The 19,633-nt window shown below is 36.2% G+C and overlaps 1 protein-coding gene across 2 annotated transcripts in view; it reads left to right on the top strand.

The window, feature by feature from the left end:
- Positions 1-19,633, top strand: part of DCBLD2 (discoidin, CUB and LCCL domain containing 2) — a 95,564-nt gene that overhangs the window by 33,535 nt on the left and 42,396 nt on the right. For both annotated transcript variants that reach the window (XM_047722859.1, XM_047722852.1), the window contains one exon: positions 17,570-17,707. In XM_047722859.1, the coding sequence (XP_047578815.1) occupies positions 17,570-17,707 (138 nt within the window). The remainder of the gene's footprint in view (positions 1-17,569; positions 17,708-19,633) is intronic.

The raw sequence follows: 19,633 nt of genomic DNA, 5'->3' as shown, positions 1-19,633 counted from the left end.
CGAGCCCCGAGTTGGGCTCTCTGCTCGGCGGGGAGCCTGCTTCCTCCCCTCTCTGCCTGCCTCTGCCTACTTGTGATCTCTGTCTGTCAAGTAAATAAATAAAATCTTAAAAAAAAAAAAAAACAGAAAAGAAAGAAAGGTAAATCCACTATTGGTGATACTGTTATTCCTTTTATTTACTTTATATTTTAATTAAAAAAAAAACTTTTAAAGATTTTATTTGAGGGGCACCTGGGTGGCTCAGTGGTTTAAGCCTCTACCTTCTGCTCAGGTCGTGATCTCAGGGTCCTGGCATCGTGCCCTGCATCGGGCTCTCTGCTCATCCGGGAGCCTGCTTCCCCCTCTCTCTCTGTTTGCCTATTTGTGATTTCTCTCTCTCTCTGTGTCAAATAAATAAATAAAATCTATTAAAAAAAAAAAAGAACTGAACACAGAATGAAGACTTTTTTAAAAAAAGAAGAAGGTTTTATTTATTTGAGAGAAAGAGAGAATGCACATGCATGAGCTAGAGGGTAAGGGCAGAAATAGAGGGAAAAGCAGATTCCTTGCTGAGCACCAAGCCTGATGTGGGGCTTGATCCCAGGGCCCTGAGATCATGGCCTGAGCTGAAGGTGGCTGCTTAACAAACTGAGTCACCCAGGTGCCCCACTGCTACTCCTTTTAAAGTTAGTAAATATTTGTTACTTGTTCTTTTAGGTATATTCCCAATAGCCATATTGCTTATTTTTTAATTTTTATTTTTTATTTATGACATGGGTACATTTTATTTTATTTTTTTGAGTATAATTATTTTTATTATTTATTTTTAAATTTTATTTTTTTTAGTTTAAATATTATATACGGTACAGTATTTAAATAGTTTAAATTAGTTTAAATAGTTTAAATATTAAAATACGGTGCAGTATTGGTTTCTGGAGTAGAATTCAGTGATTGATCACTGACTTGCAACACCCAGTGCTCATCATAACAAGTGCCGTGCTTCGTAGCCTGTTCTTTAAAATGAAATTATATCTGTATCCTCCCACGGTTATCCTATCCAGGTAAGTCTTTGTTGAAGTAGTTAAATGTAATGCTGAATCCAGCCTAAAACAACATATTGTTAGTCACAATATAAGCAGGATCATTATGGGAAGGCATCTTAGTCATTCAAAAAGAGAACATGAAATCACTGTAAGTCAGAGGGCTGCTTCTACAACTCCATCTCACTCTTGAAGCCCGCCTCTTAAAGAAGCTGTATTAATGGACGTTACCTAGTGATAGTCTCCTCTCTAAACATTTTCTGGGTATTAAAATGGCTTCTTCCATATTTTAGGGGCTCCAAATACGTGTTTGGTTGTCTTACACTCAGCTTTCTAAGGGCAGCAGTGGGCCTGTCTAGTTTTATCACTGAATTCTTGCTGCATACCTCTTTCAGTTCCTGGATATTCAGGGGCTCACTTTATTGATGAATTACTTTGACAGTTCCAAATTTGGAATTTTCTTTTTGCAATTAGAAGTGCTTCTGGGGGCGCCTGGATGGCTCAGTGGGTTAAAGCCTCTGCCTTCGGCTCAGGTCATGATCTCGGAGGTCCTGGGATCGAGCCCCGCATTGGGTTCTCTGCTCAGCAGGGAGCCTGCTTCCCTTCCTCTCTCTCTGCCTGCCTCTGCCTACTTGTGATCTCTGTTTGTCAAATAAATAAAATCTTTAAAAAAAAAAAAAAAAAAAAGAAGTGCTTCTGTACATAGGCACTAAAAAGCCATGCCTAAATCTGTTTGCTAATCTTCCCTAAGCAAATTCCATTTCCATCTGTTTTATCTGTTGGAGGTGGACACAGTTGATGTGCTTTTTGCTCTAGCAAATAACTCCCCACCCACTTCTTGTCTTTTTAAGTTGTGAGTTTGTAAGAGAAGTGTTGTTCGGTGGCAGATCTCTCCAGAGGCTGAATGATCTTTCATTTAGTCAACAACATAAATCAGATTCCTGAAGTTTTGTGGCAGTATTAATACCAGTTCTAATCTATTTCAAATCAGAGGGATTTCTCCTCTCTTCTAAATACAGAATATTTCCATTTAACAACTTCCAAGGTTTGTTGCTGTTCATCATCTACCAAAAGTATGGTTAACATAGACTTTGAAAAACACATGGTAACCTTAATACCTTTTATGGTCTAGAGATGGTTTCTTAAACCTTATAAGCCAGTTTCTGCTAGCTTCCCACTTTTCTCGTACGGCCTTCTCACTTTTCTCTGGCTTCACAGATTTAAAGAGAGTTAGGCTCTGGCTTAAGGGGATGTTGGGCTGGTTTGATCTTTTCAGAACACTGAAACCTTCTCCAAAATCAGCAATAAGGCTATTCCACTTTCTTATCATTTACATGTTCACTGGAGTAACACTTAATTTCCTTCAAGAACTTTTCCTTCGCATTCACAGTTTGGCTATTTGGCTCAAGAGGTCTTTCAACCTGTCTCAGTTTTTGACATGCATTCTTCCTAAGCTTAGTCATTTCTAGCTGTTGATTTAAGATTTAAAGTGTGAGAGATGTGACTTTTTCACTTGAATGCTTAGAGGCCATTGAAGTCATTAATTGGACTAATTTCAGTATTGTTGTGTCTCAGAGTAAAGGGAGGCCTGAGGAGGAGGAGAGAGATGGGCAATGTTTGATGGAGCAGCCAGAACACACACAGCATTTATTGAGTCTGCCAGTCATGTGGGTTTCATGGAATTTCAAAACAATTGTGATAGTAACATCAGATCACAGATTACCATAACAGATGTAACAGTAATGAAAATCTTGAAAAATTACTAAGATGTGACATAGAGATACAACATGAGCAATGGTTGTTGGAAAAATAGTGCCAACAGACTTGTTAGGTGCAGGATTTTCACAAGCCTTCAACCCATAAGAAAGAAGTCAGTTATCTGCAATGCACAATAAAGCAAAGCACAATAAAATGACACATGCTGGTACACCAAAGTACATTTCTGGCTGTATTAGCTTTCTGTTGTTTTATAATCTTATCACAAACCCTGTAGCTTAAAATACCAGAATTTATTATTTCAGTTTCTGTACACTAGAAGTCTTGTTTGACCTATCTTGCCTGGCTGAAATCAGGGTAGTCATCTGGGGATGTGGTTCCCATCTGAAGCTGAGGGTTCTCTTCAAGCTCACTGACTACTGCTACTGTCTTGTAGTTGTAAAACTGGGGTTCCCATTTTTTTGCTACCTATTGCCCAGAGACTGTTTTCAGTTCCTACAGACCACATGGAGTGTTTACCACATAGGTGTTCTTTTTTTCTAGCCCAGTAGGGATTTTTCTCTCTAATTTCCAGTTACGTGACTAACCTGAGAAAGCATTAAAAGAAAGTCTTTAAAGTGCCTGACTGATTAGGTCAGGCCAACCCAGGAAAATCTCCCTCTTACCATATATGTAATGTACAGATAGTTAAAAAAATTTTTTTAAAGGCAGGGATCCTGGTAAGAAAACACTCTAGAAGCATAAGAGTATCACACACTAGAGGAAATTTTTAAACTAAGTACACATTGGAAAAGTTCACCTTCACTGATTAAGAAAACAACAGATTACCAGTTTCTTTTACCTCTAATACTACTGGGCAGGATGGGGAGAATAAATTGATAAAGCCTTTCTGCAAAGCACTTTAGTAGGAATAGTTTATGTTAAAGTCACAGAGAGACAGTGCATGAATAGGATGAATGAAGAACTAGGTATTACTGTGCTTGTGCATATGTGTTAACACCCTATATATACATTTATGCTCATTTAATGACTTATAAGCATAGACAATAAACACTATTGTTCTTATTTAACAGATGGAGAAAGCTGAGGCCGAGAAAGGTACCCTCCCAAGTGGTATTAGCTATTATCTTGGTCTAATAGGATTATGTGAGAATGATTATTGTTTTTTATTGTTTTCTTGTTATATTATTCTAAATTTTTGTAAAGTTTGTAGATTTTTTTAAAAGTACTAATACACTGGAAAAAAAGTGATACAAAGGCTGCCTTGAAATAAACACTCTATATTTATGGTAGAAGTATAAGTTAGTTTAACTTTTAGAAAGCAACATGACCCTATAATTTGATTTCAAAAAAATCTGGCCTTGATAATTATTTTAAGTATGGAACAAAGTTGTACATGTAAACAAATCTATTATATCATTATCTAAAGTATGGAAAAACTGGAAACCTAAGTTTCCATGATAAAGAAAATAGTCAAGTATCCTGTGGCTTATCTACTTAAAATTATCTCAGAGATCATTGGTTCTAGCCCCTATCATGTTTCCTGAGGCCCTTACCTCCATGTCCTGTGGAGCGCACTGGGAGTCCTTAGCCACTCTCTCCACAGAGCCTTCCTCACACCCTACTGCGGTTCACATTTCCGAGGGGGTTCACAGCTCTGTACCCAAACCCTCTTCTGTACCCAGGACTCCACACAGGTGATCCACTTCTATCTTGCACTTCTTCCCATCAGGTTAAACCTTCCTTCTCCCAAAAGGCAAGAGACACTTCTCTCTTTTTTTTTTTTTTTTGGCAGACTCCAGATCTCAGTGCTCAAAATTCCTCTCTTTCCAAAAGGTTAGATCGTTCTTTCTTTCAGATTTATCACCACATCTCCATGACAGTTTATCCTGGGAACTCCAGGATACTATGTTGTTTGTATACTATGTTGTTTGTAATTTTTAGCTACTATGAATAATGCTGCTCTGAACTATTGTTTACAAGTCTTTTTGTGGACATATGTTTGCATTTCTCTTGAGTATATGCCAAAGAATACAGTTGCTAGGTCACATGTTAAGTCCGTGTTTAACCGTTGGAAGGACCACCAGACTATTCCATAGCAACTGCACCATTTACTAGCAGTATAGTAGGTTTCAGTTTTTCTAGATCCCGATCTTTCTTCATGTTGTGGTGGGCACGAAGTGGTATCTCACTGGGGTTTGATTTGCATTCCTTGATGGCTAATGATGTGTGTGTACATGTGTTGCACATTTTTTAAGTTTGAAAAATGTGTGACATGTATTCATCATTGCAATATTTTCACTGCTCTAAAAGCCCTCTGTGCTCTATTTATCCTTCTGCCCGCAATGTCTGACAACCACTGATCCTTTTATTGTCTTCTACTGTAGATAGATCTTTTTATTGTTTTGTTTTTCCAGAAGGTGATATAATTGCAATGAAACAATATGCAGTCTTTATAGACACTCTTCTTTGAATTAGTAATGTGCATTTAAAGTTCCGTTATGTCTGTTCATGGCTTGATAGCTCATTTCTTTTTAGTATCAAGTAATATTTCATCGTCTGGATGTATCCATTCACCTACTAAAGGACATCCTGGTTGCTTCCAAGCTTTAGCAGTTTATGAATAAAGTTGCTGTAGACATCTGTGTGTGGTTTCTCTATGAACTTAAAATTTCAACTCCTTTGAATAAGTATCCAGCAGGAATGTGATTGCTGGATTGTACGATGGGACTTCTTAGTTTTGTAAGAAATCCCAAAAAAGAATCCCCAGTTTTGTTTCCCCAACAATGAATGAGAGTTCTGTTTCTCTACAGTTTCATCAGCATTTAGTGTTGTCTGTGTTCTGGGTTTCGACCATTCTAAATTCCAATAGGTATATAGCTATATTTCATTGTTTTCATTACATTTACCTGATAACATATAATGTAGTGAACCTTTGTATATTCTTGTTATCTGTGCATTTTTTATTAGGTGTCTGTCAGGGTCTTTGGCCTATTTTTATTTCAGGTTGTTTTCTTATTGAATGTTAAGAGTTTTTTGTATATTTAGGTAAGAGTCCTTTATCAGATGTGTCCTTTATCACCTGTGTATTTTGTAAATATTTTCTCCCAGTTTAAGTCTTGTCTTCTCATTCTTTTTACATTGTCTTTCCAGAGCAGAAGTTCTTAATTTTAATGAAGTCCACCTTATCAGTTGTTTCTTTCATGGATCCTGTCTTTTGGTGTCCTATCTAAGAAGTCATCATCCTACTCAAGGTCATTCAGATTTTTTCCTATGTTATCTTCTAGGAGTTTTACAGTTTTGCATTTTACTATTAGGTTTGTAATCCGTTTTGAATTAATTTTTGTGAAGGTTATAAGGTCTGTCTCTAGGTTCATTGTTTTGCATATGGCTGTTTGGTTGTGCCAGCACCATTTGTTGAAAATACGATCTTTGCTCCATCGTATTGCCTTTGGTCCTTTGTCAAAGATCACCTGACCATGTTCTGTCAGATTTAGCTCTGGGCTCTCTCTTCTTTTTCACTTTCACCAGTATCACACTGTCTTGATTACTGTAGCTTTACACTAAGTATTGAAGATGGGTGGTGTCATTCCTCCAACTTCGTTTTTCTTCAATATTATATTTGCTATACTGGGTCTTTTGTCCCTCCATATATTCTTTAGAATCATTTTGTTGATAGCCGCAAAATAACTCACTGGGATTTTTTTCTTCCAATTTTATTGGGAAATAATTGACATACATCACTATATAAGTTTAAGCTATACAGGATGATGGGTTCATCTACGTATCCTGTGAAATGATCACTGCAGTAGGTTCAACGAACACCCATCATCTCCTGTCCCCCCCCCACCCTTAAGTGTGTCTGCCTCTGGCACCCATAAGCTTTATATTGTTTTCTGTGAGTTTGGTGGTGGTTTTTTAGATTACACAAATAAGTGAGATCATACAGTATTTGTCTTTCTCTGACTTACTTCACTTAGCATAATGCCTTTAAGATTCATCATTGTTGTTGCAAATGGTAAGATTTCCTTGTGTTTTATGGGTTAATGATACTTTTTGTATAATATTTTGTTGCATGTATATGTATCCATTCATCCATGGTTGTACACTTAGGGGGTTTCCTTATCTTGGCTGTTATAAATAATCCTGCTATGAATGTGGGGATGCAGATACATTTTTGAGTTAGTGTTTTTGTTTTCGATAAATTACCAAAAATAGAATTGCTGGATCATATGGTAGTTCTGGTTTTTTTTGGAGGATCCTCCATACTGTTTTCTGTAGTGACTGTGCCAGTTTACAATCCCACAAACAGTGTACAGGGTTCTCTTTTCTCCATACCCACAGCAGCATTTGCTCTTACCTTTTTGATGATGACCATTCTAAGAGACATGAGGTGATACCTTATTGTGTTTTTCATTTTCATTTCCCTAATAACTAATGACATTGTGCATCTTTTCAGGTACCTGTTGGCCTTTCTTGTATCTTCTTTGGAGAAATCCTGTTCAGGTCTTTTGCCCATTTTTTTAATTGTGTTTTGCTGTTGTTATAATTGTTGTTTGCTTTGAGTTATATAAATTCTTTATATGTTGGATATTAACCCCTTAACAAATAAATGATTGGTCAGTATTTTTGTCTCCATTCCATAGGGTGTCTTTGCACCTTGTTGATGGTTTCTTTTGCTGTATAACTTTTTAGTTTGATATAGACCCTCTTATTTATCTTTTATTTTGTTTCTTGTGCTTTAGGTGTCATTAAAAAAATCACCGAGACCCATGTCAAGGAACTTTATTCCTATGTTTTCTTCTAGAAGTTTTGTGGCTTCAGGTTTTACATTTAAGTTTTTAATCCATTTTGAGTTAATTTTTGTGAGTCGTATGAGATAGTCTAATTTCATTCTGTTACATGCAAATATCCAATTATCCCAACTTGCTAGGATTTTGATTTTGATTGCATTCAATCTATGAAGTTGGCAAGAACTTCTTGACAGTATATTGTCTTCCTGTCATTAAGCATGGAACATTTCTCCATTTATTTCACTCTTGGAATATTGTAGTTTTCCTCACATGGTTCTTGCACGTATTTTATTAGACTTACCCCTATTTCATTTTGGGGGCTGCTAATGTAAATGGTATTTTGTTTTTAATTTCAAATTCCAGTTTTTTATTGTCAGCATATTGGGGAGCACTTTTATCCATTAACCTTGTATTCCACAACCTTGTGTAATTGCTTAATAGAGGAGGTTTTTGTTTTTTTTTTTTTTTTTCAATTCTTTTGGATTTTCTACATAGATAATCCTATCATTTGTGAACAGTTTTATTTCTTCCTATACAATCTGGTACTTTTTTCACCCCTTGTCTTACTGTGTTAACATATACTTCTAGTATGATGTAAAAGAGAAGTAGTAAGAAGGTGCATTCTTGCCTTGTTTCTGATCTTACTGGAAAAGCTTTGAATTTCTTACTATTAAATATGATATCAGCTTAGGTTTTTTGGTAAATATTCTTTATTAAACTAAGAAAGTTCCCCTCTCTTCTTAGTTCACTGAGAGTTTATGTCATGAATGGATATTGGATTTTGTTAAATGCTTTTTCTGCATCTATTGATTTGATCACAGTACTTTCCTTTTTTTGCATGTTGATGTGATGGATTACATTATTTTAAAATGTTGAACATATCTTGCATACTTAGGATAAATCACACTTGATCATGGTGTATAGTTCTTTTTAACACATTGTTAGATTTTATGTCTTAATATGTTTTTTAAGATTTTTATCTTTAAGTTATCTCTACATGCAGCATGCGGCTCACACTGACAACCCCAAGATTAAGAGTTGCATACTGTTCCTTCCAGCTGAGCCAGCCAGGCACCCCTGATTTTTTAATATTTTGTTACGAATTTTTATGTCTATTCCATGAGGAATAATGACCAGGATTCATTTACGTAGTGTGTTTGATTTTGGTTTTATGGTAGGGCTAGCCTTATAGAATGAGTTAGGAAGTATTCCCCTGCTTCTGTCCTCTTAAAGAGATTGTAGAGAATTGGTATAACTTTTCTTTAAATGTTTGGTAAAAATAATCTGTGAACACATTTGTGCCTGGTTCTTTCTCTTTTGAAAGATTATTAATTGATTCAATTTCTCAAATAGAAATAAAATAAAAACTCAGATTGTCTATTTCTTTTTCTTTGAGTTTTGGCAAATTGTGTGTCTCAAGGAACCTGTTCATTTCATTTAGGTTAACAAATTTGTGGACATAGATTTGTTCATAGTACTCCTTTATTATCTTTTCATGACCATTGGGTCTATAGTGGTGTCAACACTTGCATTTCTGATATTAGTGATTTGTGTCCTCTTTTTTTCTTAATTAGCCTTATTAGAGGCTTAGTGAATTTTGTTCCAAAGAACCAGCCTTTGGCTTTATTAATTTTCTCTATTGATTTTTTGTTTTCAATTTCACTGGTTTCTGCTCTAATCCTAATATCTTTTCTTCTTCTTACTGTGGATTTAATTTGTTTTTCTAGTTTCCTAAGGGTAATGATTTTTCAAAAACATTTTTATTTGCCTGGCACTTGGATTCTTTTAGACTAAAATCAGTGTTTCATAGGTCTTATGGTGATTGATTAAAATACTTGATTAACTTTTTTATTTATAATTTTGTGTATATATCCATATACTATTTTTTGAAATTCTTATTTTGTCCATGAGAAATTTCTAGACATATGGGCGGGGTTTGAGAGCCATCAGTAGAACCTATAATTGTTAACAATTAAATGATTTATGTTGATTTAGGAGTACCTTTGAATGGCTAAACTAGGAAAATGGAAGTGAAGAAATACCTAGTATGTTGCCCAGATTGAGATACATTGCCCAGTCTCTGCTCAGCAGGGAGCCTGCTTCCTCCTCTCTCTCTGCCTACTTCTCTGCCTACTTGTGATCTCTGTCTGTCAAATAAATAAATAAAAATCTTAAAAAAAAAAAAAAAAAAGATACATTGCCCAGACTGGGATTGAATTTTCTTCGTCCTTTCCCAGAGTATTTTGCTAAGTGCTTGCATTACTTGTATAATGGTTAAAACCTGTGATGAAAGGGTAACCAAGTGAGGAGAGAGACATTCATTTTGACTGGGAATAAGATGTGAGGGAAGGTGTTTTTCTGGTATATATTGAGCTCACTTAAGCACCTACGAAGTTAGCCCCTGTACTCTTCTTTTCTTTTTCTTTTTTTTTAAATTGAGATCGTTTGTTCTTTAGCACTTACTGCCTTTTGAGTTTCACAGAAAGTAGTTTCTTTTTTTTTTTTTTTTAATTTAGTTGACAGACAAAGATCACAAGTAGGCAGAGAGGCAGGCAGAGAGAGAGGAAGGAAAGTAGGCTCCCTGCTGAGCAGAGAGCCTGATGCGGGACTCGATCCCAGGACCCTGAGATCATGACCTGAGCCGAAGGCAGAGGCTTTAACCCACTGAGCCACCCAGGTGCCCCCAGAAAGTAGTTTCTTAAAAAGTTTTATTTCTACCACAGATTGAATTTTTTCACATTTCAGAGGACAAGGTAACTCCAAATGACTGAAGAAACAGGAGTAAAGCTGTGTACTTGCTAATAGGAAATATCTTTATTATTCTGTCCATATTGAAGGGTTGGACAAACTTTTTTAAACATTGTTTTATTTTGAGAATATATTTTTGTCAGTTTTTAAAAATTTTTTAGAGCACTTCAATCTAATAATTTGGAATTTCCTAGCATTAGTATACATGATAATATTTTTGTAAAGACAACTTTGCATGGCAAGATAATATTCTTTAACTAGGATCTTTTTCATTTGTACCTAAGAGTATCTGAAAAGTCATTACTTGTATTGAGGGCCTTAATCAGCCTTGTAATAAAATCACACATATACGTAGGTCCTTAAGTGACAAGAACAGCTGGTGGTGATGAGCCCAGATGAAACTTGTTCATGTTTACAAGTGTTAACTGACTTATGTAGAGATTCTAGTTGATAAAACTTCTCTTGCCTTTACTGATTCCCATTTGGCCTTACGATTTAATGTGATGGGCACTGGCTCTGCACACATTTGGCTTTGCTAACAAATTATAGCGTTTCCAATATTTTATATTTAAGGTAAGATGTGGAATAACATCAATTTTATATTACTGTTTTTAATGTTAAGTCATTATTTGAAAATATTTAGTATTCAAAAATAATAAACTGTTTAATATTTATTCTACTTACCGGTCTGTTTTTTAGTTACTTAGTATTGAAAAAAAGTCTGAAGATTTAATCATCTCTTCTTTTTATATATGTGATAGTAACTGTTATAAGACTTTTTGAATGTTACTTTGCTTGACTGTTAAAATTTTTGATATTTTTATTATTAAAGTTAATACTAATTTTTATTTAAATTGCATGCCATATTTAGGACAAGGAAGTCTTTTCTTTTCCACAGGTGTTTTTTGCTTTTTAAAGATTTTATTTATTTATTTGACAGAGAGAGAGAGACAGGGAGAGAGGGAACACAAGCAAGGGGAGTGGAAGAGGGAGAAGCAGGCCTCCCGCAGAGCAGGGAGCCAGATGCAGAATCATGACCTGAGCTGAAGGCAGACGCTTAGTGACTGAGCCACCCAGAAGCCCCTCCACAGATGTTTTTAAAGAAATAAAGGATGAGTGAAGACATATATTGAACACCCTATTACCTAAGACAGTGTGTGTGCTCATGCACATGCCTTGATGTTTGGTATTGATTTACTAAATGCTAAATAAGTTGAGAAGTTGTAGACTGAATCTTCTTGGCTTTCAAATTAAGTGTTTTTTTTTTTTCTTTTTAATTTTATAAATGTAGTATATTCATTGTTGTTTTTAGATTAGTTCTTTTGGTTGTTACTTTTTTGTTTGCAACCTTTTCCTAAAAGTTCTGTATAATGACAGAAGAGCTATACTGCCACTTAAAAACCAGTTAAGCTGGGGCTCCACGGTGGCTCTGGGAGTTAAGTGTCCGACTTTTGGTTTCTCCTCAGGTCATGATCTCAGAGTGGGGCTCTGGCTCAGCATGGAGTTGGCTTGAGATTCTGTCTCTCCCTCCCCCGCTTCCCCTCTTCCCTCTCAAGTGTGTGTGTGTGTATGAGCTCTCCCCTCCTCTATAAATAAATAAATAAATCTTCAAAAAAAAGTTATGCTAAGATTATAAATATAGTTCACTATAAGACATAATAGCATGCTTTCTGTAGTTTTCTGTGCCTCAAGGGAGAAAATTTGTTTGAGGGGCTTTTCTTTGTCAGTTTATGTCAGGCAAATCTGACTGGAGGACAGAAAAATTGTATTTATCTTTCCAAGTTGAGGGAAAAAAATAATCTAAAATACAATGATACAGGGGTGCCTGGGTGGCTCAGTTGTTAAGTGACTGCCTTTGGCTCAAGTCATGATCCCAGGGTTCTGGGATCGAGCCCTGCATCGGGCCGCCTGCTTGGCGGAAAGCCTGCTTCTCCCTTTCCCACTCCCCCTGTTTGTGTTCCCTCTCTTGCTGTGCCTCTCTCTGTCAAATAAATAAATAAAATCTTAAAAAAAAAAACAAAACACAGTGATACATAGAATGAAATATGGTATCTACATCTTGTATGTTATTCTATTCATATGTGGGCCTGAAATTATTCTCAGAACAAACTAGTTACTTTGCTCATCCTAAAAGTTTTTATAGAATTATTACATACATAAGCTAATTTTCTTAATTCAGAAATTATAAAGCTTTGGAGAATTATGTCTTGAAAGAAAAGTTCAGTGTATAAATCTATAGACAGTGTTAGATGTTTTAGAATTTGGGGGTTTTGTTTTAACTGACAACTGTCCGTATGGCCTTAGGGTTAAATCATTTCCATTTTCTAGAAAAAAAGAATTACCTGGTTTTAGATCTAATACATAAAACATGCAAAATTAGAAAATGTATTTAAAACAATTATAGTACTTTTTCATTGGCAGGAGAAAAAACAGTTGTAAAGAATAACTCATTTTTGGGATGCCTGGGCGAAGTTGGGCATCTGCCTTTGGCTCAGGGCATGATCTCAGGGTCCTGGGATCGATAGAACCCTACTGCATTGGCCTGTATCCTTGGTAGGGAGTCTGTTCTTCCCTTTCCCTCTGCTCTTCCCCTCACTTATTCTCTTTCTCTCTCTCTCAAATACAGTCTTTAAAAAAGAAAGAAAAATGCATTTTTAAGGTACAGCTGAATGTCACAATTCTGCTTATGTGATCTCTTGGAAACATTAATTCAATAAAAAACAGTTTTAGAGTGAAATGGAAAGAGTAGGCTTTTAGCAATTATCTTAAAATTAAGGTAGCATAGGTTTAAATAATTCAATTTAGGGCAAAAGTAGTATTCCAAGATGATGGTTTATACAAAAAGACAAGCTGAAGCATTTACTAATTTAGTTAAGGAACGAGACTATTGCTAGATGATGAGGGAAAGAACACAAGGGTGTTGTTGCTGTGGGTGGAAAGGAGACAGCCGCTAGACCACTGCAGACACTAGAGGTTGCCAAGTGCTACCCCAGATCATTTACAGAGGAGATCATGCTGCTATTAAACACTTCTTTTTGCAGCCCTAAGTGTCAACTCCATTACTGGGAAGTAGTGTGTGGAAGAAGAAAGCATGGGACAAAATGGAGGACCCAGATTCTATACTGATTTCACCTCTAACAAGTAGTGTTATTTTGGACAATCCACCAATGTTTGATTTTCAGATTTTTCAGCTGTCAGCAGCTTGGAATAGATAGCTGAAGGCCATTTTCTGCTCTGACTCTGTGTTTTGTTTTGTTTGCAAGAAACACTTGATCATCTCTGATAATACACATTGTTTCAATGTTTGTATTTCTTTTGAAAACCTTATTATTGAGCTATTATTTCATACCATAAAATTCACCTATTTTTAAATGCATAGTTTGATTAGTTTCAGTAAATTTATATAGCTGTGCAACATCACATTTTAAAATGTGAGTTCACATTTTAGTGAACTCTCTGTCACACCAGAAAGTTCCCTTGTGCCCATGTGTGGTCAGTTCCCACTTTACCTCCAGTCCCAGGTAGCCACTGATCTATTATTTCTAAATTTTTTTGTCTTTTCTAGAAAGATCATAAATAGTTTCTTCTATTTAGCATAACGTTTTTGAGGTTCCTCCATGTATCATTAGTATGTATCTGCATGTATCATTAGTTCGTTTCTGTCTTTTGGTGAGTAGTAGTTCTTTGTATGAATATATACCACATTTTTTTTTCTGTTGATAAACAATTAAATTGTTTTTGGTTGAGGCAAATATGAGTAATGGTGCTGTGACCATTTGAATAACCCTCTGTGGACATGTGGTTTCTTTCCTCTTGGATAAATAACAGAAATGGAATTGCTAGATTGTGTGAGATAATATATACAAATTTTAACTTTTTAAGAAACTGCCAAATTAGGATGCCTGGGTGGCTCAGTGGTTTAAGGCTTTGCCTTTGGCTCAGGTCATGATCTCAGGGTCCTGGGATCCAGCCCTGCATTGGGCTTTCTGCTCAGCAGGGAGCCTGCTTCCTCATCTCTCTCTGCCTGCCTCTCTGCCTACTTGTGATTTCTCTCTCTGTGTCAAATAAATAAAATCTTAAAAAAAAAAAAAAAAGAAACTACCAATTTTCCTCACAGGAATGGCTATGCCATTTTACAGTTCCTACCATCAGTGTTTGAAGATATCATTTTCTCCACATCCTCACCAATATTTGGTATTAACAGTCTTTTTTTTTTTTTTTTTAAAGATTTTATTTATTTATTTGACAGAGAGAGATCACAAGTAGGCAGAGAGGCAGGCAGAGAGGCAGGCAGAGAGAGAGGAAGGGAAGCAGGCTTCCTGCTGAGCAGCGAGCCCGATGCGGGACTCGATCCCAGGATTCTGGGATCATGACCTGAGCTGAAGGCAGCGGCTTAACCCACTGAGCCACCCAGGCGCCCAACAGTCTTTTTGATTATAGCCATTTTAGTGAGAGTGTCATGAGATCTCATAGTTTTAATATTAATTTACCTAATGGCTAACGCTCTTGAGCATCTTCTCATGTATCTATTTGCCATTTGATAGGTCTTCTTTATAGACGTGGCTGTTTGGGACACCTGGGTGGCTCAGTTGGTTAAGCATCTACATTCAGTTCAGGCCATGATCCCAGTGTCCTGGCAATAGAGCCCTCTGTTGGTCTTCTGCTCGGTGGGGAGCTTGCTTCTCCCTCTCCCTCCGCCCCTGCTTATGCTCTCCTTCTCTCTCAAAGTAAATAAATAAAATCTTACAGATGTGGCTATTTAAATCTTTTGCCCATTTTATAAGATGAAATTGTTTGAGTTGTAAGAATTCTTTACACATTTTGGATATGGGCTCTTTATCAGATTAATGTTGTGTGAATATTTTCTCCCAGTCAGTGTTGTGTCTTTTCATTTTCTTACTGGTGTCTTTTGAAGAGGGAACATTTTAAATTTTGATTAAGTGCAGATTACTCATTTTTTTCTTTAATGGACTTGCTTTTTGGTGTTGGATCTAAGAACTCTTTGCCTAGCCCAAATTCACAAAGATTTCTCCTGTGTTTTCTTGTAAGAGTTCTACAAGTTCAGCTCTTATAATTAAGTCTGTGATCCATTTTGACTTGAAGTAAAGTTCTAAGTTCATTTGTTTTTGCATATTTATATCCACCTGGTTTAGTATACGTGTTGAAAGAGTTATCCTTTCTCCATCGAATTACCTTCATGCCTTTGTCAGAAATCAGTTGACCACATATGTGGGTTTATTTCTGAACTCTTGTTCTACTCTACTGAAATATGTAGAGATACAGGTGTAGACATAAACATAAGTAAAGATTTAGATACAGATCTAGATTTGCTGTTACATTGTACACTGTCTTGATTACTGTGGTTTTATAATAAGTTTAAAGTCAGGTTATAATAGTCTTTCAACTGTCTTTTTCACTACACAGTTCTGGCTGTTCTCTGTCCTTTGCATTTCCATATACATTTTAGCCTCAATTTGTTAATTTCTAAAAAGAAAAAAAAACTAGGATTTTGCCAGGGATTACATTGAATCAATAGATCAATGTAGGGAGAAGTGACATCTTAACAGTATTGAGTCTTTCACTTCATGAAGTTGGTCTGTTTCCCATTTTATTTAGTTTTCCTTTAGTTTTTCTCAGCAGTGTTTTCTATTTTGTGGTGTGCTGGTTTTGATTTTTTTTTTTTTTTAAGTGCCATGAGCCAGGGGGTTGGGGCAGAGAGAAAGAATCTTTTTTTTTTTTTTTTTAAGATTTTATTTATTTATTTGACAGAGCAGAGATCACAAGTCGGCAGAGAGGCAGGCAGAGAGAGAGGAGGAAGCAGGCTCCCCGCTGAGCAGAGAGCCTGATGTGGGGCTCGATCCCAAGACCCTGAGATCATCACCTGAGCCGAAGGCAGAGGATTTAACCCACTAAGCCACCCAGGTGCCCCAGAGAGAAAGAATCTTAATCAGGCTCCACCACATGGCAGAGCCCAACAGGGGGCTTGATGCCACAGCCCTGAGATGACCTTGAGGTGAAATCAAGAGTCAGATGCTTAACTGACTGAGCCACCCCAGCATCCCTTGAATTTCTTCTTTAAAAATTTATCCCAAATATTCTAATATTTTTGATGCTGTTAGAAGTTTTAAAAATTTCATTTCAGAGTATTTGTGACAAGTATGTGGAAATATAATTGATTTTTTTATATGGATCCTGTGACATTGTTAAACTCCCGTACCAGTTCTATTGGGCTTTTCTTGATTGCTTAGGATATTTTATTCACAAAATCATACATAGTCCTTGAAAATGGTGTTTGTGGAAGTACACATTATTCTTACTCTAGAATGATGTTGCCACAACCAAAAACATTTTTGGAATGTTATTCTTTATTCAGAATTTGTTAGGTTACCAGGCACTTAAGAAAATGCATTTTTGGGGTGCCTGGGTGACTCAGTGGGTTAAAGCCTTGGCCTTCAGCTCAGATCATGATCCCAGGGTCCTGGGATCGAGCCCCACATTGGGCTCTCTGCTCTGCGGGGAGCTGCTTCTTTTTCTCTCCCTGCCTGCCTCTCTGCCTACTTGTGATCTCTGTCAAATAAATAAAATATTTTTAAAAAATGCATTTTTGTTAGTTATTGGTAGAAATCTTGCTCTAATTTTATTCTTTTTCCCTTTTATTAATCTGTATTGAGGATATGCTTTTTATATTTCAGACATTAAAGGAAAAAAGTTGGCAGTTGGATATATATATACCTAAAGTTCAAGAAAAAAGCTCTGGGTAGAGGTGTATGTGAATTGTCAGAGCATAGTTAAAGTTGTAGGACTGGGCATGATTACCTAAAGGGATTGACTTAAAGTTCAGTCATTCCCTGGAAGAAGAATTGAGGGGAGTCTGAAAAAGGTTTAAGAGGTACCCTAAGCCCAGGAATCTAGGGGCACCTTGTGGGGAGTATGTTAGAAAATTACTGATTACCTATACATTTGCTTATGTGCCACCTGCATGCATGAAATGCTTTTAAGATTTTTTTTTTTAATTCCTCACTATTCTAAGAGTGTACAAGAAATGTCTTTCACAAGAAATTGAACTTTGTAAGATCACTGATGCTTATACCATTTTTTCCCTTTGAATTATTTACAGTTATTGCTTGGCTGTCTTTTCTTCAGAGTAATGTGATTTTTAATTATTAAACATTCTAGTCATCATTTTCTGTTTAATGTCCAGTTTGGTATATTTTTCTGATGCTCTTACCTACATTGTAAATATTACTGACTTCATGAGAGTTATACCAAATATCTTTTTTTCTTCATTCCTAGGCAAATACTGTGGTCTGGGGTTGCAGATGAACCATTCAATTGAATCAAAAAGCAGTGAAATTACAGTGCTGTTCATGAGTGGGATCCATGTTTCTGGACGAGGATTTTTGGCCTCATACTCCATTATAGAGAAACAAGGTAATTTTCAACTTTATTTCACAACTTCTACATTTTCCAATTTGTAAAAATAAAAATGAAGTGTTTCTTCTAGTACTTGTTATTCGAGATTAGAATAGAGTAGAAAGACTAAACAGTTAATAACACATATATAAATTTTCTGAATAAAATTAGTTCAGTTTCAGAATTCTAAAAATTGGAAGTATATTAAATTTTTATTAATTTCATATACTAATAATCATATAAGTTTCATACACTTCCCTTTTCACAGTAGAGGAAATACTGATTTTTCACTTTTATAAGATTGGAACAGAAATGACAATAATGTTTTAAAAATCTGTCAGTTATTGAAATGTGTCATATAAATATAAAGTTTCATTATCCACAGCTTACCATTTCATAGTACTGTGTTAAAGACCACATTACCATTCTTCTCAGAAGAATAGATTCTGACTCTACCAGGAGTATGCTTCGGAATGCTGTCTGAGATGCTGCAAAATAAACCTGAGATACTGGCTAGATTGTTACTGTTGATAGTGCCAAGGAGGGAAATTAAAAGCAAGACTATTGAGTGGAACAGAATGCAAAATTTACTTGAACTTCTAAAATAAAATGTGAGACTTGAATAAAATCTCTCATGAATTTTGGCTACTGTGGCATGGATTTGTTTCCTCTGCTATTGAGAGCACTGTGATAGGAAAGTTTTAGGAAGTGCTCCTAATGCAAGGATATGTCAGACAAAGCAATCATTTAAATCAGAAAATAGATGATTATTTTGATATTGAACAATGATTTAACTAAGCTGACAACTTAAAAAAATTTTTTTTTAAGATTTTATTTATTTATTTCACAGACAGAGAAGGCAGAGAGGCAGGCAGAGAGAGAGGGAAGCAGGCTTCCTGCTGAGTAGACAGCCCGATGTGGGGCTCGATCCCAGGACCCTGGGATCATGACCTGAGCCGAAGGCAGAGGCTTTAACCCACTGAGCCACCCAGGCACCCGACAACTTAAAATTTTTAAAAAGCTGTTACTTTATGTTATATAAGTGAGAAAATTGAGAACCTTCTACATGTGAGAATGCTGTGCACTGAGAATGACTGAGGGCAGTGCAAGCTGTTCCTTTTCAGCTCTGGGGGTTCGAGATAAACACGATAGGTATCATTAGCAGTTTATTTAGAATGTGATAAAGGAGCAGCTGTTCTGTGGGAAGAAAGGTTTACTTTTTCCTAATTTCTGAGCTATGGAACAAAGTGGGAAAGCTAATAAAATTGCTCTGAGAGAATGAGAAAGAAGACTTATTTGGATGGAATAATGGAAAGGAAGAAACTGGAAACATCACACAAAATGAAAATGTTTCCCATAGAACCAGGGCAAGTAAGGCAGCAAGGTGTTGTAGGAGGAACACCCCTGCCTCTGTCACATGCTCGCCAGGTGAATGCTGGCCAGTCATCTTACTTCTGTAACCTCTGTGGATTGGTTCCAAGGACTAACTCTAATATGTGTGTAGTGTCTGTAAGCACATGACACAGTAGGCATGAAACAAATGTTAGTTTCCTCCTTTCACCACCATACACCACAAACATATATTCATTCCCCACTATCAGGAAGGTAAGATAGAAAACACTGAGTGAGATGATGGTAGCTTCCCATCCTTTCAGGTTTATTTCTTGGAAGTCTTGAGTTGATAGGTGAGAGGATAGAAAATATACAATTCATTTGCTTCTAAAGCTCCTTGAGTTGCCTCCTCTCGCTGTCAGTTTAAATTGTTAATTTTTTTCTTCATATTTTCCCCTTTCTCTCTTCATTAAGTATTGAGTTGAAGGTTTCTTTTTTTAAGATTTATTTATTTATTTTAGAGAGTGTGCACATGCACACATATGCTCACACAAGTATGGGGAAGGGCAGAGGGAGAGGGAGAGAATCCTTAGGCAGACTCCCTGCTTAGTG

This window comes from Lutra lutra, chromosome 1, assembly GCF_902655055.1.
Source record: "Lutra lutra chromosome 1, mLutLut1.2, whole genome shotgun sequence".
Lineage (NCBI taxonomy): Eukaryota > Metazoa > Chordata > Mammalia > Carnivora > Mustelidae > Lutra > Lutra lutra.
The sequence above is the reverse complement of the archived record's forward strand: the minus strand, read 5'-3'. Positions and strand labels throughout refer to the sequence as shown.